Here is a 23,484-nt window from a genome sequence, read left to right as displayed (position 1 = left end):
AGATTAGCTTGAACCACTGCTGAAATCAGTAAGGATGGGTTGGAGGTTTGAGCTAAGCCAGTGACAGTGGGGATGCAAAGAACTAGACTGATCTGAAGACATTCTCTAGATTTAAATTAGCAAGTTGGATGATAGGTGATAGTAATGAAGATATCACTGTCCAAGAAGATATCACTGTCCCTTCCAGGATGGATAGAGGTTGCCACCAACAAAGTTAGGGAACACACAAAACCCAGTATGGAAAAAATTGACGATGCAACAATTTGAAACCAAGTTTCAGGATGAGCTACCCTATTAGTATCATGGAAAATCTCATTTCCACTTGGGGGGGGTTGCAGAATATCCTGGTGGAGCAGCTCTACATGTGTGTGGAGTTTCTTTGGAAGTCTGAGAGATACGAGCTCGTTGCTGATGTCAATAAACCCATCATTGCCGTCTTTGAAAAGCAGAGAGACTTCAAGGTATGTTCGCTAGACCTGAATGTTAGTGAAAAATCCTACTTTAAGGGCCTCCCTGGTGGCGCAAGGGGTTAAGACGCAGCACTATGAAGCTATCTGCAGCCACAGCAGCATGAATTCCATCCCCAACCAGGGAGCAACCCACATGGCGCAGTAGACCTCTCCTGTCTCGCCTGCTGCTCCCCTCAGCAGTGTATTTTAGTCAGTCTGCCTGTTCTGCTCCCCATTCTGTCTCTGGTGAATCCTCTCACCCCCCCCCACCCCCGCAACTCTGGCCTGTACCCCCAGTTCTTGTATGCATAAATAATCTTTTTTTAAAAATTCTACTTTAAGTTGGGGAATTATTTGTAATTTTCAGGCATAGAAACTCCCTGTGATGATACCTTTTACTGCATCGTGTTTGACATAAAACATTTTATAAATTTTAAGTGTACAATATGTTGCTTTGATACTTTTTTGTATCAGACTATACCTTACTATATTAAACACCCTGCTTTCTATGTCAGCATCATCTTTATGACACCCTTCAATTTATTGTTTCAGAAATTATCAGATCTCTACTATGATATTCATCGGTCATATCTAAAAGTGGCAGAGGTGGTGAACTCAGAGAAGCGACTATTTGGTCGCTACTATCGTGTGGCATTTTATGGACAGGTGAGCTCACTGGGAGTGACGTGGTGATAAATTCTGTTGAGCAACTGAATGTTGTTTTTCTCTGTTTCTGAGACTTCTAACTCCATGTGCCAGACAACTGACGGGGTGTGGGTATGGAGGTATCTGGTGTATTTGAGGGTTTCTAAGTGTGAGAGTCTATAAGCACAAACTGAATTGCCCATAAGCATAAACTGACTTGAAAAACAAATAAGCAGAGAAATCCATGGGTCTTAATAGATGCTGAGTTAGAACAGTGATTTTTAACTTCCTAGAGAAAGAAGGTGCTTATTTTTCCGCATCCTTGTCTTCCCAGCTCACCCTGAAATATCTAATTACAGTTTGCATCATATATTAAAGTAAAATTTAATTGACTCTGCACAAGGAATGAAAGTCCCAGCATCCTAGGAAATAAAGTATCCCTAAGGGTTCTGCCACATCAGAGCTGCAAACCTCTGGCTTTGTGATCACGTGTTTGGTTTTTTTTTTTTTTCTTCTACCTGTCACTCTTTCTAGGCAGAACTTTGCATGGTTATTTTGTTTCCTATCTTGCAGTTCAAGGTGAAGTTAAAATTATCTTTCTCAACTTATCACATAAGCAATGAGCAAGGCTGAGAATGTTAGCTAGTCAGTTTGCTGGCCTGAAAGCAAAATGAATATTATATATTAATGAGGACTGTCTCTGAGCGGTGCTTTAAGTAGCATAAACCCAGACACCATCCTATCTCTTCAGGAATATTTGCAGTGCCGTGATATTTCATTAGACAATGACTCTGATAGCTGAATAGTCCATCTTTTGTCTTCTCCGTGGCGACCATGCTCATGGTACATGAGCATGGTGCTCTCATGTACGTTTTTTCTTCCCTCATGGAAGGCACCGTTGCAGTGACTTCTTGTTCTCCTGAGTCTTTTAAGGCTGCAACAGAAGGAGTCAAATCCAGTATGTTTTTTCTAGATCATTTTCCATGGAAGCCTTTTGAAAAACAAAATACATGTTTTCCTTTGATCAGCAAAGTCAACTTAAATACTGATCTGTGAATGAACAGAGATGACTGTTCTCTGCCTGGGAAGGAAAGTGCCCCCCAGCAGCCACTTGCCGAAACAGGTTAATCTCCCCCAGATTTCAGCACCCTGGTTGTGGAGACAGAGGGAGTCAGTGATGAAAGAGACTAAACTTACGTATTTTAGGGCTCCCTAGAAAATTACCTGAACTTGTTGAAATGATAGTATATTTGAGGAGAGAAAGAAATGTGGGAATCTTGAAAGTCATGAAGAAAATTAATTTTTCTTTGGTGACACAATAACAAGAAGAATGGTAGAAAGTGCCATCAGGAAGGGAATGTGGATGATGAGCGATGGGCAGGGAAAGAGAGGGTTTCCAGGGAAAAGTGCCAGGCTGACGGAACCACACAGACGTGGCCCATGAATTGTGCTAACCAAGGAGTTGTCGGACAATAACTCGTCTGACAATCTTTCCAGCGAGAAAAAAGAGTGAACCTCCATTGATACTGTGGCCATGAAAGCCAGCTTCTCCAACCCGTCTCTAAGATACAGGCCACTAAGCAGGTAGAAGCAGATGGTGCAGCTTTCCAACTCAATTTTAATGCCAATGTCTAATCTTTTCTTCCTTTGGTGTTGATTGATTGTCCAGGCGGTGGTAAGTTTTCTCTCTCTGCATTTGCATGCTCTAATAATCCTCACACCTCCCTATCTGGTTTTACTGAACCTTAACTTTTTTTGTGCAAGTCAATATTTGGTACAAAGGTGAGATCATCCTGCTTCCATTCATGTTGGAGTCATTCTGCATTTCTTCAACTAAATTGTGTTTATTCCAGCTATCTGAATTACAAAAATGTATCCTTTATTTTTCATGTACATTGTCTTTCTGCACAAAGAGAAGCGTAGTTTGAAAACCTACACACACACACACACACACACACACACACACACATACACAGAGGCATCACTGTTGGATAAGTGTGTGTAGCTGACCCTTCCTGTCTGCAGGATGATGGCATGTTGCACTGAGTAGTGATTTCCTTCCCGGACACTGTGAGTTGCAGCCTGCAAAGAAAAGCATGGTGGTCAGTTCCAGAAGTAGACAGTGGCCGTCAGTGGGCACCTATGAGGAGACTACGAGGTCATTTGGGAAAGGACCTGCTGTTTTCCCAGATGATATCCCAGTGACACAGGCTCTCTATGGTGAGGGCCCAGGCCTTTTCAGAGGTGCTGCTATTAATTCCCAGCACAAAAGACCAATAGTGGATTAAATTTCTACCCTTTAGGTCAGCATAAGGCTCCTGAGACACAGAAAGAAGCAATATAAGAAATTTTGGAAAAAAAGACAAGGCAGAAATACCATCCCATGTTGGAACATCAAAGTCTGTGACTCAGAATTTTCTTTGCAGTTCTGAGCCTATGAAATTGCCTATGTTCAGCTGTTTTTTGGCCTGTAAAATTAGCAACTGACTTTCATGTGAGTCAACATAATTGTGGTCGAGTAAACTGGAAAGACAAATTCTCTCAGCAGCCACACGGTGTCCACAATCAGCTCTGCTTCTCTGACCAGTACATACTTTTTTGTAATTCTTTGAATCCCTTCCTGCGCCCATGCCAAACCAGTATGTTCTACCTTCACTTATAAATTTGCGATCATGAGTCCTTAACTCACCTACTAAAAGAATACTTCAAACCCCCTGTACTAAAGAGACTGAGGGGTGATGGGGAAGGATCGGGGGGGGGGGAGCTACTTTCGAATGACCTGACTTTGTTTTCTTGCAGATTTCTCTGTAAAGTGTGCTGATTACGCACCTGGCTTTTATTTTTAACACTGCTAGCCCTCTCAGTTGTCTTTATTAAAAATTCCCCCTTGAGCTTATCAGGCAAAGTGTTAAGTGTGCAGTTGCAAATAGATGCTTGCCATGGTCTCCCACACACTCAAACCTCAGGCACCTTTGAACCAGGAGGCTTTTCTGTTCTCAGTCGTCATCGTTCAAATGATAGTTGAATGCCGGTCCCAAGATCACACAGGAGGTGCAAACTATGATATTCAACACAGCAGACACAATGACTTTACACTATGTAAAGCCCTTGACTTTACACGATGGCAAGGAAATACCAGTAGATCTGACCACCTCTCCACACACACACACATACACACACACGTGTGTGCAGAATGAAGATCCAGAGATCTAAGAAAACATCTTTGCTGCTTGATTAGCACCATCCCATGATCAGAAATAATTTCGTTTTCATGACAGCACTTTATATCCTGGCAAAATTCACCTTTTACTATCCAGATGGACATGTCTTGCAGTCATGTGACAAAGACTAGGGAAATACCAAATGCAATGGCTCTTTGCCTCCACCCTGGCCTTGGGTAAATATTTCAGCAGCCCACGTGCATGAGGGTGTTCATCTCTCAGGATCAGCTAAGTGGTTGTGTTATGTTTGCTCTGAGCCAAACACGAGAAAATGAGTTGAAAATTGTTCCTTTGTGGCAGGAACTTGAAAAACACAAGTCTTGCATGTTGTGAATTTCCTAAGGCAACACCTGGCATCATTGACTATGGAAATTTTACTCAGCAGCCTCTAGAAAGCACCCCCAAAAGTGTCCCCCAAGTATTCATTTCCATAGTAAGGAAACAGTAGTGATCAATCATCAACTACAGTCAATGAAATCCTTCAGCTCTGATATTTAGCATGAAGTAGACAGTGAATCCCTACTGCATGACTTAAAAGATCAAACGTCCCCCAAATGAATTAAGTAAAAGGCCTGAGGGAAGCTTATTTTGTGCACCAGAGAATGTAGATTCTTGGTTCTCAGTGAAGCATCCATAGGTTAGATGCATTTCAAAATCTTGATGGAAAAGGGAAAGGAGGTCTTGTGGCATTTGAAAAAACACCATCCCCATTTTGGGGTGTGATATGCCCCTCTGACTCTCCAGCAATTTGGAAGTTGCTGGTATAGAACCTTTGTTACTGAATTCATGGTTCTATGGGACCACTTGTCTGCTTTCTTGTAGCCTGTCTTAACAGTTAAATAATAAAATATTCTAATATTTGCTGACCCCTCTCTTACACACTGTATTCCTCCTTGAATGCATTCCTTTGTGAACTTTAGATTTGTCAGATAAAATAGCAGGGGCGATTTGCTATCCCAATAATGATCCACTGGCGTTGCAAAATTCTGTAATAATCTGCAAAAACAGAAGGAGTCAGTGATCTTAGTTGTCAGTTTATTGAATTACATTTTTATTATCCTCTGTTGCCTTGAAGTTTCATAAACCATGCATGTTAACTCTATTGGTTCAAAGTCCCTATTTAACTAGAATATGTGCTGTTTCCCACCCACAAAAAATCAGGGTATTTATTGCCTTGTAAAATGACATTTAAAAAAAAAAATCAAACTAGCAAAGGAAATGCAGAAGTCACATTCCCTGTTGCTTGAAATTCAGTCTAACTTTGGGACTGATGCAAAAGAGAAAATGCCCCTGACTTTTCACCACCCAAGTCCCTATTAATAAATCATTTATTTCCTGGAGCTGACATTGAAACCTTTCTTAAGGGAATGTCCTGTGGCTCCTTGGGCATTGCTGGGTAAAAGATGCACCTTCCAAATGTCTGCAGAGCTACCATTTTCCTGGCTCCAGAAGCTCTTCCATAGTCCCCAGGAGTCAGCAAATTGTACTCAATAAATTTCTATTTAGAGCTAAAGATAAGTAAGTAAATGTCTAATCACCATTTTTTTCTGATCAATCACAAAAACATTGAGATGGGCATCAGTTAACGTTTTATTACAAGGAAATTTGTAGTTCCCACACAGGGGAAGTGAAGGTATGTATTTTTAAGCACTCAACTCATTTAGCCTGTTTCCCTGAATCTGCCAGAACTCGACTGCTTCACTGAGTTTCTCTTATTATCTTCCTCACCAGAGCTGACACTCGCTAAGCTTGTCCCAGAACCAACCCCCTACCCCACTAGATTTGTGAGCTTCTGCTATTTCCCATCCCCTAGATGAAGGAGTAGAGATGACAGAAAGTCACAGGTCCTGACCAAGGTCACAAAGGTCATAGGAATGACAATAAAAGTCCACTTCCCACCATTCTTTTCTGCTAATTCTGGATTCAGAAATTTCTTGGGGGAAAAAAAATCAGTGAAAATGTCTCTTTGTGCTAGTTTTCACACTGTGCTGAGAAAGTCTTTCTGGGAACTGGGAGACATTTTTCTCATTGAAATGGAAGTTGTAAATGTTGCTTTAGCTTTTGCCCCAGGGGGTATCTGGTTGATGGCTTCAGAAGTCTTATTTCTCTGATGTGTCAGTCTGTCACTTTTAGCCACAAACTTCTGACCTTGAGTCAGATAAAACTCCACAGAAAAAACTCTCAGGCTGGCAGTCAAGTGGGAAGGGGCCAGACCTCACCACCCTGTGCTTTCAATATTACACCCCCCACCAGCCCCTTTTCTTTTATTAGCTGTTAAGGGTCAAGATACCATAATCGATTGTGTTTGGTCTTCAACATTTGTCAAGGAAATTTTTCTTTTTTTTTTTAATTTATTTATACAAGAACCGGGGTATAGGCCAGATATGTGGGAGGGTGAGAGGATTCACGAGAGACAGAGCAGGGAGCAGAACAGGCAGACTGAAATACACCGCTGAGGGGAGCAGCAGACAAGACAGGAGAGGTCTGCCTCGCCATGTGGGACCCTCGCTGGCCAGCCGGGATCGAACCCGCGCTGCAGAGGCTGCGAACAGCTTCACAGTGCGGTACTCAACCGCCTGTGCCACCAGGGAGGCCCCGTCAAGGAAATTTTGCAACCACATCTTTGTATTTGGAAAAGGAATGGTATCCTTTCCAGTCATACATAGTGAAAATATGCCTTTTTAAGATGTTTGCCCATTAGGAACAATTTCATTCATCTATATTCATTCACTCATGAATATTCACTCAGCAAACATAAAGTGTTGTTTCCCTAAAGATGAGGCACTGGAGGTGTGGTACTGAATTTAAGAAAGCCCAAAGTCAAGAAAGGGGGTTGGGGGTGGGCACGGGAGCACAGGTAGGCAAAGCACCTTGTTCCTTGGCTTCCACAAAGGCACCAGTGCTCAACCCCCAAAATATGGTTACTATTAGCACAGATCAGTGCCTGGCAGGTATAAAGCGCCACTTGCCCGTGAGTTGTCATCATTTTTAGATCACCTCACATTAGTCATGAAATACATAGCAATGGAACTTTTTATCCAACTTTTAATACATTGAGTATTTTTAATATCAAAAATGATAAAAACAAACCAAAATTATAGCTAAGACTGTGACCTCCAGTATCTTTTCCCATTCCTCAGAAGCTGCTTCCTAGAGGCAGACTCTACAATCAGAAGAAGCCAGATGTACCTGGCGTCTTAACTCCCCATTTAATCAAGCGCTGTGTGGCCACACTGTTCCTCAGGAAAAATGCTGTGTTTCTTCAAAGAGGCAGAATTATAAAGATAGCCTCACTTAGTTACCCCAGTTAATAGAATCTTTCCTTCCTCCTCTTCAAACCAGATAAATTTCAGTCAAATAAATTAATAGAAATGGAAATCTCCTTGCTTCTATGGCATGAAAGATGGCATGATTACTATTTTCAGTCCTACAAGGTCTGGCATTGCCAGGTTGTAAAAGATCTGTTAATAAACTGAGTGATGAGATTGCATATAGCAAAGCTAATCAGGCCCCTGAAGACATATTAATACAATTACTTTTAAAATATCAGGACTAGCAGCAGACCACATGTAATTTTTGCTATGGTGGCAATACAGTGGTATGACTTTCCGCCTGAGGTGATGTGGGGGCATAGCGACCCATCTAGCTGCCTTTCATGCTTTTATGGTGTTTCTATCCTATTTTCAAACACCTGTAGAAGACCTTCCCAAAGATGATACTGTTCTTTGGAAATTACCAAAAATTACTTGACTCTGTCCTACTCCAGGCTGCCACACGAGGGCGTTCTTCTCCCAAAATACGTGCACGCAGCTATCACCGTTGCTTTCTGCAGAGAAAAAGGCGTGTAAGCTAATTCCTGAAGGTTTTTGGCCTGGATCAGGAATATTCACACACTAGTAGAGGCCTAACATGAGATTTTGTTTTCTTCACTTGATTTTTCTTTTGTTTTACTGGTCAATGACTTGGATGAGTACCGAATCATTGGATTATATATATATTTTTCGTTTGTTTAATAAATGCCTTTTGTTTATGATTTGTGACTGGAATTAGCTAATAAAATTGATGGTTCATTATGTGTCTTCCATAGGGATTTTTTGAAGAAGAAGAAGGTAAAGAGTATATTTATAAAGAGCCCAAACTGACAGGTCTTTCAGAGATTTCCCAAAGACTGCTCAAGCTGTATGCAGATAAATTCGGAGCAGACAATGTGAAGATAATCCAGGATTCCAACAAGGTAGGGGAAACTGATATCCACGCAAGTGGAAAGAATTGACTTAATATTTTTTTTATTTTTTACTTACATTTACTAAGGTTTTCATTTTCTGCCTGATTATGCAAAGTAAACTACCTATACACTATTTTAGTTGTTTTGCCTCTTTATTGGCTAATTGGTGAAAAAAAAGTTTTTTGGTCTAGAATATGAAATGTGTTTATTAGAGGAACTGTCGGGTAATCTTAGAAACTATTTACTAAATACTCTCGCAGAGGTTATTTGCACTGAGTAACCATCAGAGGGTTACAAGGATTGGGCCCAGGGAACTTGGTAGTAGAAAAAAAGTATTTAGTTGTGGAGGTCTTCCTGGGTCAGACCAATTTTAAAATCTGGCCTCTGTGATAGCGGCAGACTTGTCAATTGCATTGTATTAACCTGTGAGCATCCAATTAACCCCATGGCACCAAAAAACAAATTCTTACACAGTGATGAGATGACTCTGAATCCTCTAAGATGTCTTTATTCACTTAGGAAACCTCTGTGAAGCACTTACTGTTGGCCAACCCCAGAATTAGGGACTGGACACACAGAATCTCTTCTTCCCAGAGTCTCTTCTTTCACAGTTCACATGCAGATAAAAAGAGAAGGATGCGTGTGAACAGTCAAGTTAGTAAGCACCTGAAATAGCAGGGGGGCAAAGATCAAGTCACCCAGGAAAAGCTGAGCGAGGGACCAGCTCATTCCTGATTGAGCCATGCTCCGCAGAGGTGATGTCTGAGCTGGAGTTGTGGGTTGAGCTGGGAGTTGAGGGGCATTTTGAGAAACCCAGCATTTGTAGCAACGGGGTGGCCTGAGATGGCAGATCCGTGAAGCACAGGTTGGGGTGAAGAGGTTTGCGGAAGACGGAGCTGGAAATGCTGATCTGCCTCCCATCGGACCACAGACAGGGTAGGTTTTTTCCCTTGTCCTCACTTACGAAGCTGGTATTTAAAGGGTCTGTGCACGAGATTGCTGGGCCCAGGCAGAGGATATGGAAAATGTTCATATCCTCCTCCTTGGCTGGAAAGGTGCAAACCCTTCCCCATAAAGGTGGAGGCCAAGCCACCTGTGACAAGGGCACTTCCGAGTAGAAAGTAGATTAGAAAGAGTTCCAAGCGGCATGAAGAACATACCAGACTTGGCGTGTAACCTTCAACGTCTTCATTCCCCTTGCCCCACTCACAGCTGGTCCTCTTGGCTGGCTCCTCCAGGTCTTACCTGTTGAATAGACACAATTACACCCACCTTACAGTGTCATTATTAGCAGCACCACAAGTTCATGAACTCCCTCAAATCTCGGGAGCCTGGGACGCAGTAGAAGGGTAGACAGATGAAGAAAGTTGAAAGAAGTTCGAATATTCAAGAAGCCTGAAAAAGGGGGCAGAGACTGATGTCTCCCAAACACAAAGAACAGCAGTTGCCTGGCTTTGGGGCCTCCCAGCCTGTCCTCTGTACTACTTGTCAAGCCTCATCACCAAAAGAGAGTTAGTGAGGAAATCACGTAGAATGTCTACGACTGCAGATGCAACAAGGAATTAGAGAAATCAAAACTAAAATACCTGCAGTCAGGTGATAGTTTAAGTTACCCGATAAGCAGACAGGGAGCCCCCCACAATGTTCTTAGTCCAGAGCTAGGGTCCCCCCCACCAACATCCCTAGTCCAGAGTCAGGGTCTCCCCCTCCAACATCCCTAGTCCAGAGCCAGGGCCCCAATCGAGGTGCAGGCTACCTCTAAGATCAATTTCCGCTCTCAAGAAACATTCTAGAAAAAAGGTGAGGAAAGTCAATACCCGAGAGAAAGGAAAAGGAGGACTAAATAACATGCCACAGCTGGGTACTCAGGTGTCCAAGACCCTCCACTCCCCGGGGAGCTGGCTCCAGCGCTCCCTCCCCCACCACCTGGCTGCTTGGTCGCAGGCCAGCCCCTACTCCTCTGTGGTCCCAGAAACTCTGAAACAAGATGATTCCCCACCTTTCCCCAGGGGATGGGGCCCGCTGAGGGGGTGCCAGCACTTCCGAACTCCCTGAGGGCTCCCATGCTCACCATCCTTTCTTTGCCTTTAATATGCTCACACAGGTAAACCCCAAGGATTTGGACCCCAAATACGCCTACATCCAGGTGACCTACGTCACGCCATTCTTTGAGGAAAAGGAGCGAGAGAACCGGATGACCGATTTCGAAATGCACCACAACATCAACCGCTTTGTCTTCGAGACGCCCTTCACGCTGTCGGGCAAGAAGCACGGCGGGGTGGAGGAGCAGTGCAAGCGGAGGACCGTGCTCACCAGTGGGTGCAGGCGCGGGCTCGGGGCGGGGGTGCTCAGGGCAGGCCCCTTCTGAGGCTGGATGAGTGCAAATCCAGACAGTTCTGCCTCGCAGACCATGACCCAGAGTGTGCTAACGTGCACATGCTTGCCTGGAGGAGACGCTCCCCACTCAGTGGTCTCCATCGAGTGGGAGACTCTTGAGGCGTCTGGCAAGGGCCCATGCAGGCCTCTGCCCTTGAACTCTGGCACACAAAAATCACGCTGTCTGTGCCTTGGCACAAGGCGCTCTGAGCTTAGCTCTCCTCTCCCCAAATCTGCCTTCAGTTACCTCCTGGTTAGCAGATCACAAAATTGTGTGCTTTGGCGCAAGATTCAGAACCATCCTGGGATTCAGGTTCCTCACCCAACGGTGGAGCAAACCTGATGTCCAGCCTCCCTCCAGTACCGTCTGTTCTACTCGCTGGTCTTCCTTTCATGTGTCCAGCAAACTTCCAAGGAGTGCCTGTAGCGGCTGGACACTGTTCTGGCAATTAGAATAAATATGTATTAACCATATTAAATTATATTTAAATTTAAAATCTAAATTACATATACAATATTAGTTAAATGTAATTCAAATCTAAATTTATTTAAATCCATTTTAGATTTAAACCCAAATCTAAAAATATTAATTACGTGCCTCCCTGGTGGCTCAAGGGGTTAAGACACAACCTATGAAGCTATCTGCAGCCTCTGCAATTCGATCCCCAGCCAGGGAGCTACCCACATGGTGCAGCAGACCTCTCCTTACTCACCTGCTGCACTCCTCAGCAGTGTATTTTCGTCAGTCTGCCTGTTCTGTTCCCTGCTCTGTCTCTAGTGAATCCTCTTACTCCCCCCCACCTCTGGCCTGTACCCCAGTTCTTATATACACAAATCTTTAAAAATAATAATACTAATAATATATTAATTATATATAAATATAAAAAGTACATTAAGTATTGTATTAAATGGAGGTAAATAAAGAAACCTAACATATTTCTTGCCTTCAAGGTGCTAATAATCTGGCAGGAAAAGAGCCAAGTAAAGCAAGAATTTCATTTGAGCACTGCATGAAGAGTGAGATAGGAAGGCAGGGCGGGGCTCCTAGGGCAGACAGGTGGGGAGTGAGCAGAGGCATTCCCTGGAGCAGAGTGTCCTGAGAAGCAACCCGGCCAAGGTTATGCAATGGATGCCTGAGTAGCCAAGACATCCAAACTGTAAGAAATGGTCACCTTCAGTAAACTTTTCCAGAGTTTTTATAATTAAAAATATCTAGAACAAAGCTCTTATATGCTATGGAGTATATATTTAAGCATTCTTTATTGTGGTTTAGTGTCATTTTATTTGAATTTCAAGTTATGAGATATACTATAATCTTTCAGAACGTAGAGACCTGAAGGTCTTAATCCAGCGCCCAAAATGAGGACATGTTGAGTAGTTGGGTGCAGGTGCCTGGGGTGCAGGGAGCTGGGGCAGCAGCTGAGAGATGTGGAGAATGTGGCCCCAGAAGAGAAATGACTCACTCACATACACAAACCCACACAGAGTGGAAAGTGCTATATGCAGTGAAACCACACGGGGCCCTCTGCACTCTTGGGGTGCTCTCCCCTCTTCACTAAGCCTCAGTCTTCAAATATTCTTGTCTTGCTTTGGTGCAGCAAGTCACCTGTTCCCCTACGTGAAGAAGAGAATACAGGTGATAAGCCAGCAGAGCACAGACCTGAACCCCATTGAGGTGGCGATCGATGAAATGTCCAAGAAGGTCTCTGAGCTTAACCAGCTGTGCACGATGGACGATGTGGACATGATCAGGCTGCAGCTCAAACTTCAGGGCAGTGTCGGCGTGAAGGTGAGGTGCATGTGGCCCAGGGACCTGGAGTAAGATACCCTCAGACTTGCTCCATACAAAGGGCGTAAGACCTTTTTCTGTGTGTGATACCAGCCACCACCTTTACCTGAGTTCTTAAAAGTGTCTTCGTTGTACATGCACAGGGATGGCATCAGGCCAAAGAAAAGCCTTTCTTAAGGTTTGCTGAGACAGCCTTTCTTCTTCCTCACCTTCCTGGCCCATCTTCTCTGGACAAACTGTGTTCTCGATTCTAAATGCTCACCAGTGAAATGACTGATGAGCAAACACAGACCCTCGAAAAGACCTGTCATTCGGAGCTTATCAAACTGCTCAAAAGCAAAGTTTAACAATGTTTATTAGTTCATAAAATGTGCATGGGTATTTATCTGACTGATGGAGTCCTGACGGGAGGCAGATGGCCTGAACATAGGAGGTGACCGATCAACGGTTAATTCTGAGGCTGACCTGGCTCTCTCCATCCTCATCCCCTTCTTGTTTGTGTCCCCATGGCTGACTTTAAATAATAATAATGATGATAGATTTTCAAAAGCCAGGAGGCAAGAGAATCATGGTTAACTGCAAACAGGACAGCTCGCTGCAGCACACAGCTGCATAGAGGAAGGTGGAGGGAGGTTGGGTGTGGAGAAGCAAAGGAAAACTTGCAGCTCTGTGCCCTCACTGCACCACGGGGCAGTACCCTGGAATGTAGTCCAAATGCAGCCCTAACTTCCTTCTTCCCTCTTGTTCCTTCTGAGCCCCAAAGCCACACTAATCGATGACCAGCGCTAAGGCATCTGGGCTCCTTCACCATGTGTGTTCACTCTTGCATGAGCATGACCAGGGCCTGGCGTTATGCCTCTGCTTGGTGACTCTGATAAATGCCTCCTTGGGCCAGAATTCAGCCCAGGCTGTCAAGTGGAAAACAGTTTAACAGTCATTCCAGGGCCATGCACACCCCACTGCCACCCTGGAATGTCTTCTGCAAATACTTAACATGTTTATGTTAATGTTGATAAAAATTAGCATGTCAGACATTTAATTTCACAGAGACTAGGCCCATACAAATGTATTGGTTTGTCAACAGAAGTAAATCTAGTTTTCAGAGATTAAGGAAATAACAGTTCAGGGCCTCTCTGGTGGCACAAGAGGTTAAGTCCCAGCACTATGAAGCTATCAGCAGCCACTGCAACACAAGTTCGATCCCCAGCCAGTGAGCTACCCACATGGCACAGCAGACCTCTCCTGACTCGCCCACTGCTCCCCTCAGCAGTGTATTTTAGTAGATCTGTTTGTTCTGCTCCCCATTCTGTCTCTGGTGAATCCTCTCACCTCCCGCACCTCTGGCCTACACCCCAGTTCTTGTATGCATAAATAATTAAATATTTAGAAAAAAAAGAAAGAAAATAACAGTGTAGGATGCAGATACAGCAGGAACATGTAGTGGTGAGCGTCTGACTCAAGCTTGGGAAGGTGGGAGAAAGGTAGTCAGATACATCCTTTAGTAGCTTAAGGACTTGAGTGGGGAAAATTGAAAAGATACACAAATCAGGAGGCTGCGAGGTGGCGTGAGACCATTGGCTGCCACACGTTGGTGCCCATGGTTGTGGCTCCTTCCAGCTGCAGAGAAGGCCCCAGGCCAGAGGAGGATTGTCCGTAGTTAATGCTCTTCTCCCCATAGGTTAATGCCGGGCCAATGGCCTATGCACGAGCTTTTCTAGAAGAAACGAATGCAAAGAAATACCCTGACAACCAAGTAAAGCTGTTGAAGGAAGTCTTCAGGTAAGTTCTTCGCAGTGGGCATGTCCTTCCCTGTCCTTCAGAGAGTCAGGGATCCCAGCTGCTCACCCTCCCCAAGCTGAAAACTGATGTTGAGCTTCCACTTTCCATGGCCAGTTGTTCATGTCCTCGTTGCTGTCGCTCCAGGCAATTCGCAGACGCCTGCGGGCAGGCCCTGGGTGTGAACGAGCGCCTCATCAAGGAGGACCAGCTGGAGTACCAGGAGGAGCTGCGGGCCCACTACAAGGACATGCTCGGCGAACTCTCTGCCGTCATGAATGAGCAGGTGCGGCCCTTGGGGGTGTAGGTTCACAGAACGTGTCCATTCCATCGCCAGTGCCAGCAGGACCGGCATCTGCTGCTGAGGCCGCTGTGCTAACAGGAATGTCGTTTTGCTGAGTTGGTCTCTCCCCTTGCTCAACACCCTTTCCCTTAAAGCAGAGATCAGGTTGAGGGAAGATCTGTAGGAAAAAAAGGATAATTCATGTACTTTCCACAGTTCTCAGAGGTTTACCCAAAACCATAGGAGCTGTTGGTTTTCTAGAACACATGAGTCCTTTTTGAAGCCACGGAACAGTGGGTGGCCTTCCCGCCAGGGCTTGCTGCCACTCTGTCATCCTGATTTAGGAACTCATGACCATCCACAGACCCACCACAAGGGGCCTCTGCACTATACTCAAAAACAATAATTAACAACCAATGGGATCATGACCTTTTAAAGTCAAGATCGTCCGTGGGGCCTCCTCGTTTGCAGAATTGGTATAAAACTCAGTCCTTCACTCCACAAGCAAGCCATACATGATTTTTGGCAGGGATCTAGTTTATTAGGTAAGACTGTATACAAAACTGGGCATCATTACAGAATTTGGGGGCACAGAAAATCAAGGGGTTGAAAGCCAAGTGTCAGTTTTTTTACCTGCTTCCCAGAATCCATCAGCCCTCACACACCCCTGGACATTGCATCACTGTGGTGCCCTCCAGGACTTGGATGTGTTCATTATAGAAGAGTTGAGGGAGACTTAAGCTAACCTCATATAGTGATGAATCGCTAAACATCAGGGGAACAGTCTGATAAATGTGTTGTCAGGTGACTGTGTCATTTGCACAACTCACAGATTGTAGTTACACAGTGGAAGGTGTAGCCTGCTACACCCCTAGGCGATGTCTAGGGAGCACTACCATGTAGGTGGCCCTCCATTGGCTGAAATGTCATTATTCAGCATGTGACTATAATGCCTCATGCGTAGTAGCTACAAGTTAAATATTAGTTCCATTCCTTTTTAAAGTGGCCTAGCACTAATAGCACTAGTCACCAAATTAAATGTTTATTCTAATTGATTTCCTGTATGTTTCTTTTCCATCCTTCTACCCACGTTTGAAATTCTCCATAGTAGTTAAAGAAACAAATGGTTCATCAACTTAGGTTAGGGAGAATTCATCTCCCTGGCTGGGTTTGCTAGTGGAGCAAGTATTGGTTTGGGATTTTTTTAAGGGGTGTTCTGGATTCAATGTTCAGGAGAAATGCCTTGATAGCATGGGGAAAAGTATAAATCTGAGTGTGACACAAAAAAAGAGCAAATGATGGATCTCAAAGTTATAAAATTGGTGAAGAAATGTTTGTCTCCAACTATAACTTGCATCTGACTTTGAAATTTTGAGCAAAAAATGCTTTTTTTTCTTTTTCCTGGCAGCTCTGTTGCGGTCCGTGTTTATACAGCTTCTGTTCCTCTGTGTCTAGTATTTCCCTCAGTACTGTAAGCAAAAGTGGTATGTTTTTCTTTCCTATGTCTACTCTGTTGCTTGTTGTCTTCTGATTCTACCTACCTCTTCATCATTGTTCATTTTCCCCAGACATCTCCATAGTGGCTGGTGTTACCTAAGTGTTTATTTAATTAGAACAACTTTATTTCCATTTCAAGGTAGGGAGGTCAGTATGGGTGGGAGGGGTCGAGGGGAGCCTGCTGATTGGAGATAAAGTTAACAACTCAGCTCTTAAAGAGAAAACTCATATTCCACACAACTTCTAAAATACATTTGAGCTTATTTGTATCCAAAATTAAGAATCACTCCATCCTAAAGTACTAAAAAGAAAAAGGAATACAAAGATGAGGCCAATTAATTAAGGAGAGAAAAAAATAATTTCTTTTTCAGAATACTTTTGCTAAGAGAAGCAAAATTGGATTCTGTACTTCCTGTGAAGTGATGTAAGGAAAAGAAACTGATGGATTATACAGTTCTTATTATTCTGTAAGAAAAATGGATCTGTTGGGAGGAAAAATAAATTTTCTCCTGCTTCTAAGCTTCTACCAGATCTTTATATATGAGACAATACATACAATAAACACGATATCATCAAGTACAGTTTTCCTTAAAAAATTATTTTCTCTACCCTATGGCCTTCCATATTTCCACCTTAGATTAAAATGTCAACAAAATACCAACTTCTAACTCTGCGGAGGAGATTCTTAAGAAGGATCTATTTAATTGACTATTATCAGTGATAAGTATAAATTATCTGTAGCTGTTTTCAACAGCATGGATGGAACTAGAGATTATGCTAAGCCAAATAAGTCAGAAGAAGAAAGACAAATACCAGATGATTTTACTCCTATGTAGACTATAAAGAAACAAAACAAGGAACAGACAAAACTAAACCAAAACAAACCCTAGAAATCTGACTCAGAATTGAGGCCACCAGAGGGCAAAAGTGACAGGGATGGGTAGCAAATGGGGTGAGGTCCCAGTGGATTACGGTGAAAGAGTATTGATGCTTTGGTGGTGGGTGTGTATGGTTACACATCTGAAGAGCTGTCACCCTGTACCCCTAAATCATGCAGCGTTGTAAACCAATATTACCCCATAAAGATAGATATATATATAATTTTAAAAACTATCTGTAGCAAAATTGTAAATTATCTACAGTAAAATAAGCTGTTTCTATTACAAGCATTGATAGGTATTTAGAGTTGGTTGCAATGAACGATTTTATGAAATCAGGGGCAGCTAGCAAAAGATAGGAGTCAATAAGTCCACGGTATTAAAAAAAAACTAGTTATTTATCTCACTTCAGAGTCACAACAAAATTTTTTGTTTGATTTTCTCAATTTGGATTTGAGCAACAGGGAAGGAAATGTAGTCAAATTTTAGCATAATTCCTTAATGCATGTATGTATGACCCATAACCTATACTACAGAAATACCTTCACCTACCTATCCACCCATGCACATATTCTAGTAACAGGTACATATGAAATTACAGTGAAGAAAGAAATTCTAACACTGAATTTTAAAAAACAGAATGGATAGATAGACACAGAAAAACAAAAATGAATTAGGAAATTCACTGCAACAGCATTCAGAAAAGTCTGAGCTAAAAAGCTCTCTGAAGCCATCTACTTAGTGAAAGAAACTTCAGTATAAAGAAAGAGATGGAACAGGATGGTGTGGATGCTAGTGTGTACATGGAGATTAGAGGTGTTCGAGTTGTTAAATAACTACCTTCATAGACAGCCAGAATGCCACTTTGGCAGCCAAGCCCATATCAGTCTCCTTTGCTTGAGGGCAAAGTAATACATATATAAATATCCAGATGAAACATAAATATCAGATGCTCATTTAGAGTCTGTTTCAACATTTGGAAAGATGTCAGCACAGCGAAGATGATCATGGCAATGGGTGTCACATATAGAATGCAGAATCCTCTGTTCACAGCACCGAGCAGATGGTGGGTCGCTCTCAGAGTGTCACAGCCTCTTTAGATACATTATTTACCAGACGATGCAGAACTGTGACATTGATCATAACATCAAGGAGAATTTATTGGTTGTACAGAATTCTTAGATGCTGAGTGCTCTGTGGGGACAGAAATGGCAATTCTGTCTCGGAAGAGGAGTAGAGCTTAAAGCACCATAATGTGTGAAGTTAGTGGGGAAAACGTCATAAATATAAATTTGAAATATTCATAAAGTCTCTTCTATAAAAGATGCATTTCAAAGGTGCCTGGGGTTTTGTGTTGTTATGGTTCATGTGCTTATATGTCATTACTTGAGCAGATCTGATGAGAAAGTATTATTTAAGCATACTGACATTATTTTCAAAAGTAAAATCAAGTCACAGTATTTTTTTTTTTCTTATATTTCCATTAACACAAGCATTTAAATGAGCTGTTTCAGCTGTTTCCCACTTTGGGTAGACTAAGACAGTATAAATTATGAATGCTTAGAGAAAATAAAATTCTAGAATTACTGACACTTCATAAGGTTTATTCAGTTAGAAATGTGTCCTGGATCTCTGAAGGGCATTGGGAAGCTATTGAAAATCTTTCCAAAGTGGGTAGCAGGTGTTGAGTAAACGATTCTGCAAATCGACTAGGAAAAGTGCATTTTTGAAATTTGCAGAATCCTCATGGGGTATTTTTTTTTAAGATTTATTTATTCATGCATACAAGAACGGGGTACAGGCCAGATGCGCAGGAGGGTGAGAGGATTCAGCAGAGACAGAGAGGGGAACAGAACAGGCAGACTGATGAAATACACTGCTGAGGAGAGCAGCGGGAGAGACAGGAAAGGTCTGCCGCGCCATGTGGGTATCTCAATGGCCGGCTGGGATTGAACTGGCGCTGCAGAGGCTGCAGACAGCTTCACAACACTGCACTCAACCGCCTGCACCACCAGGGGAGGCCCAGGATATTTTTTTTTAAATTGTTGTGTTCTGGGTCTTAATTTTGTGTTTGGAGATGTTAACCTGCGCCCCCCATTACCCTTTTTCTGACTGTGTCTTTTTGTCCTGTCTCAAGATCACAGCCAAGGACGAGCCATCAAGGCGCGGGGTGGAGCGACCTTGCACGCGAGTCATTAACCGGACGGCGCCAACGGTGCCTGCAGTTTCTGTCTCCTCCAGCACGGAAGTCTGAGGGGGGTCTCTGCTCCAAGACAACGTTCTGAATTTGCAGCTAAACTCGGGGAAGGGAAAGAGATTTAATTTATTTGAAGTTTTTATGGTGTTCATATTTTTTTTTTTTTACCTCGCTAGCTTGAGAATTTTTGCCAGCATCCAGATTTGCACATTTCTTATTGTTCTTTGAATCGCATTGATAATTGGGAAGCTGAATAATTGCCACAAAATTCCAGTGACTGTGTAGCTCAAAGCAAACTCTGTGTTTGCTTGGGTTAAGAAGTTCAGCCCTAAGTCCTAGTACACATATTTTAAAGGTCAAAGTGAATGTTTTTGTAACATTTAAGCATATGTCAAATGTAAATAGAAGATTGTAAAATATACAGTTTTTACCAAATTTAAAAGAACCTTTTTAGTTAATACTTATGGCAGTGCTAAAATTATATGAATAACATTTCAGATATACCATTATATTAAAATATTTGTGTATGTGTACAAAAGTATTGATAAATACTAATCTTTAAAGTTTGTGGAGTTCCTTTATTTGTAATATATGTTCTCTTAAAAGTAATGGGATGTGAAATTATGGAACTATTTTGTTGTTAATAGAAATAAAAAATATAGTTAATTTTTATCTGGTTCCCTCTTGGAAAGTGGACAATTGTTGGTGGTTCATTGGGCGAATCACCTGCTGAATGCAACGCTTTCCTCCCTCCTTATGCAGCCTCACCAAGTAGTAGGTAAAAAGTTCCCGTGCATTTGGGAAGTCCCTGCAGAGGTCCAAGAGACATGGCCGGGGTTTCCAAACCCTGCAGATCACCAGATAGATTTAAGGAAACAGTGAATCAGAATCTTGAGGCCTGTGGTCATTATTCAGACTATTCACAAATATTCCAGCTCTGTCATCTAGAAACAGGTGGCTAGGATTGTCCATGCCAGGACCAGATTTAAAAGCCAGTTCTCAATTCTTTCCCATCCCACCCCTGGTGGAATCTTCTTGGAATCACCTGGAGATGGAACCTCAGAAGCCTGAGTACCCAAGTGACCACCAAGAGCAAAGACACACGCATGCACACGTGCACACACGCACCATTGCCCGCTAAGCCTGCTGGACCTGAGTCTCGAGAGAAATACACATTTGGTTGTGTTAGGGCCACCAGGATTTGGAGATTCTTACTACAGTATTAATAGCTTGTCCCGCTGATCTGCACTTTCATCAAAACTGTGCCTGATGCTCCTCCAGGTTGGGGCAACACTAAATATTCCACTTCTCTCCCCATTTGCCTCCCTCTGCCACCCAACACCAGGAGAGCCTCTGAATTGAGTCACCTCCACATGCAGAAGGCAGGCTCTGAAACACCACTTCATACTCGCCCTCGGCAGTGCTTCCAAAGTCCCAGTCTCAAGGGAGACTTGCGCTGAGTTCATCCTTCTGCTCTGGGGGGCAGCAATCCCCTCAAGACTGCCCATCTGTGCTATGCAGGTGTCCTTTCTCCCTTTCCTAATGCACCTGTGCTTTTAAAATACAAATAAATAAATAAATCCATTGAGGGCCAGTGTCAAGACTCGAGGACCAGAAGGAAAGTTTGGGTTTAGAAGACACATTTAAGTATTGTGTACACAGAAGTGATAAAGGCTATTTTGTGAAGATTCTGGTTGCCACTCCTTTCTGGCTCCAGTGCTCTTGGTTTGCCACTTCCTGAGTCAGCCTTTTCTCATTTCCACATTTGGACGTGTAAGACACGATGACCATCCCAGGAAGTATCTGCCTCTGCTGTGTCTCCCACGCAATTCCCACCTTAGGCAGAGAGAATCCCGACTCCCCGGCTCCCTGCCCCAAGGACGCTGCTGCGGTGGGTTGCCCGTCCACACTAGGAAGAAATCCTCAAAAGAAGCAACTAGAAATAATAGATCTTTTCACTCATTAAATTTCAAATATTCTTTTTTTATTTTTTTTTACATCACTGTTCATTTTTAAATAATATTTGCTTCCCCCACCACCTCAGGTGGAGTCCCCATAGAGCTTCCTTCCCCAATGCACCCGTGCACCATCACCTCAGTCCCCTGGGCTCCTATCTCCCTCCGATCCCTCTCCAGCCTCCTCCCCTGCAGGAGGTCTCTGGTTTCTAATTGTCCGTTTTTCCTTTGTTGTGTTTGGTATTGTTATTATTTTTTTACATTGATGTCTATTTTTCTCACCACACATGGTTGAGTTTTGCCCCAGAAGTGGTTCATAGGACAACTTTCGACCCAGCTGCTCTAGAGAGAATTAACCAAGACACTCTTCCCTGAGCAGTGGCTCACCCCACAGCTCCAGCACCTGCCTGCCTCCTTTCTACCAGATGCATCAAATCAGCTGCGTAAAGACTGAATCCAACACATGTTTTATCTTTAGTTTTGTTTCGGTTTTGTTTTGTTTTTTTTTAGTGGATACTAACACTTAAATATTCAGAGACATAGGAAATCCCAGCATCTTGGGATCTGTGGAACGAGCAGGCTATCTGGCAGTTGTGGACACATACTTCTCAGTTATATTGGAGACACTGGTTGACCCATCTAAGTGCTTGCCGCCTCCACACCAGGCTGACACCTTTTAAATTGCCAGCTGTGGTCCATAGACATCCACCCCAGTTCAGACACACTTTTTATGCCTAACTAAGTATAGTGACCACTGGGGGCCTCCCTGGGGGCCTAGGGGTTCAGTCTCAGCGCTATCAAGGCTGCAGCCTGAGTTCAACTTCCTACCACATGGCTCAGCAGACCTCTCCTGTCTCGCCCGCTGCTCCCCTCAGCAGTGTATTTCAGTAAATCTGCCTCTTCTGCTCCTCATTCTGCCTCTGGTGAATTCTCTCCCCCTCCATATCTCCGACCTGTACCCCAGTTCTTCTACACAAAAATGAATCAATTTTAAAATAAATGTAGTGACTGCTGGGTGTGAACAGCAGACCCTCTGCTTCAGAATCCAGTGGGACACACATAAAAAGCGTATTCCTGAGCTCAATCAAACCTTTTGAAACAGAAGCTCCTAAAAGTATAGTCTAGCGTCCAGGCCCAGCGGATTCTTAGACAAGGGTATAAACACCTCACTGAGTTTTCTGCTAATTAGCTACCTGTTGTGTAACCACATCAGGCCGGGTAGATTCACCAATGGCTCCAATAGTTTAGAAGAAAATCTTGGATGCTTCATCTTCACAGGTTATAATAGTAAGCAGGGAAACCAGCCAGCAGGGACAGCAACTTGAACCCCCTCTCCCAGGGTGACTCTGCCTTTTTATCCCCTCCCTCCCAGGCTCAGGTGTGCACACTTGCACATGCACGCACACCCATGCTCCAGGTGTCCACAATCAGGCACGCATGCCCCACACCCACTCACCTTCTGCATGAACACGATCAAGGCCACAGGTGATAGTCAGAGGCTAGTGGCTTAAAAAGCCTGATTAGGGGCCTCCCTGGTGGCTCAAGGGGTTAAGCACCGCGTGATGAAGCAATCCGCAGCCTCTGCAGCACGAGCCAGGGAGCAACCCGCATGGCGCAGCAGACCTCTCCTGTCTTGCCTACTGCTCCCCTTAGCACAGTATTTCGTCAGTCTGCCTGTTCCCCACTCTGTCTCTGGCGAATCCTCTCACCCTCCCCCCCCCCACATCTCTGGCCTGTACCCCAGCTCTTGTATGCATAAATAAATCTTAAAAAAAAAAAAAGCCTGCTTAAATCATATACTCTACACTACCCCTAAATATTTACTTTGCAGAAAAAAATGCCTTGTAAACCAGTGACCTGATTTTGAATTGCCAAGAGATTGTACTATTTTATATTGTTTTTTTTTTTAGACTTATTTATTTATACAAGAACCAGGGTGCAGGCCAGATGCGTGGGAAGGTAAGAGGATTCACCAGAGACAGAGCAGGGAACAGAACAGGCAGACTGACGAAATACACTGCTGAGGGGAGCAGCAGGCGAGACAGGAGAGGTCTGCCATGCCATGTGGGACCCTCGCCGGCCAGCATCAGCATCAAACCGGTGCTGCAAAGGCTGCGGATAGCTTCACAGCGCAGCACTCAACCGCCTGTGCCACCAGGGGAGGCCCTATTTTATATTCTTTTTCATCTTCAT

General features: G+C 43.5%; 1 protein-coding gene across 2 annotated transcripts in view; it reads left to right on the top strand.

The window, feature by feature from the left end:
• Positions 1–19,719, top strand: part of DOCK10 (dedicator of cytokinesis 10) — a gene marked incomplete at its 5' end in the record, with an annotated part of 193,040 nt that extends 173,321 nt beyond the window's left edge. For both annotated transcript variants that reach the window (XM_084243250.1, XM_084243251.1), the window contains 8 exons: positions 339–461; positions 1,002–1,115; positions 8,403–8,549; positions 10,645–10,855; positions 12,515–12,705; positions 14,384–14,484; positions 14,629–14,767; positions 19,277–19,719. In XM_084243250.1, the coding sequence (XP_084099376.1) occupies positions 339–461; positions 1,002–1,115; positions 8,403–8,549; positions 10,645–10,855; positions 12,515–12,705; positions 14,384–14,484; positions 14,629–14,767; positions 19,277–19,393 (1,143 nt within the window). In that variant the 3' untranslated portion in view covers positions 19,394–19,719. The remainder of the gene's footprint in view (positions 1–338; positions 462–1,001; positions 1,116–8,402; positions 8,550–10,644; positions 10,856–12,514; positions 12,706–14,383; positions 14,485–14,628; positions 14,768–19,276) is intronic.
• Positions 19,720–23,484: the final 3,765 nt, after the last annotated feature.

The sequence above is a fragment of the Talpa europaea genome (assembly GCF_964194135.1).
Source record: "Talpa europaea genome assembly, chromosome: 1".
In the NCBI taxonomy this organism is placed as follows: Eukaryota; Metazoa; Chordata; class Mammalia; order Eulipotyphla; family Talpidae; genus Talpa; species Talpa europaea.
Note: the sequence above shows the minus strand (reverse complement) of the source record. Positions and strands in the feature narration are given on the sequence as shown.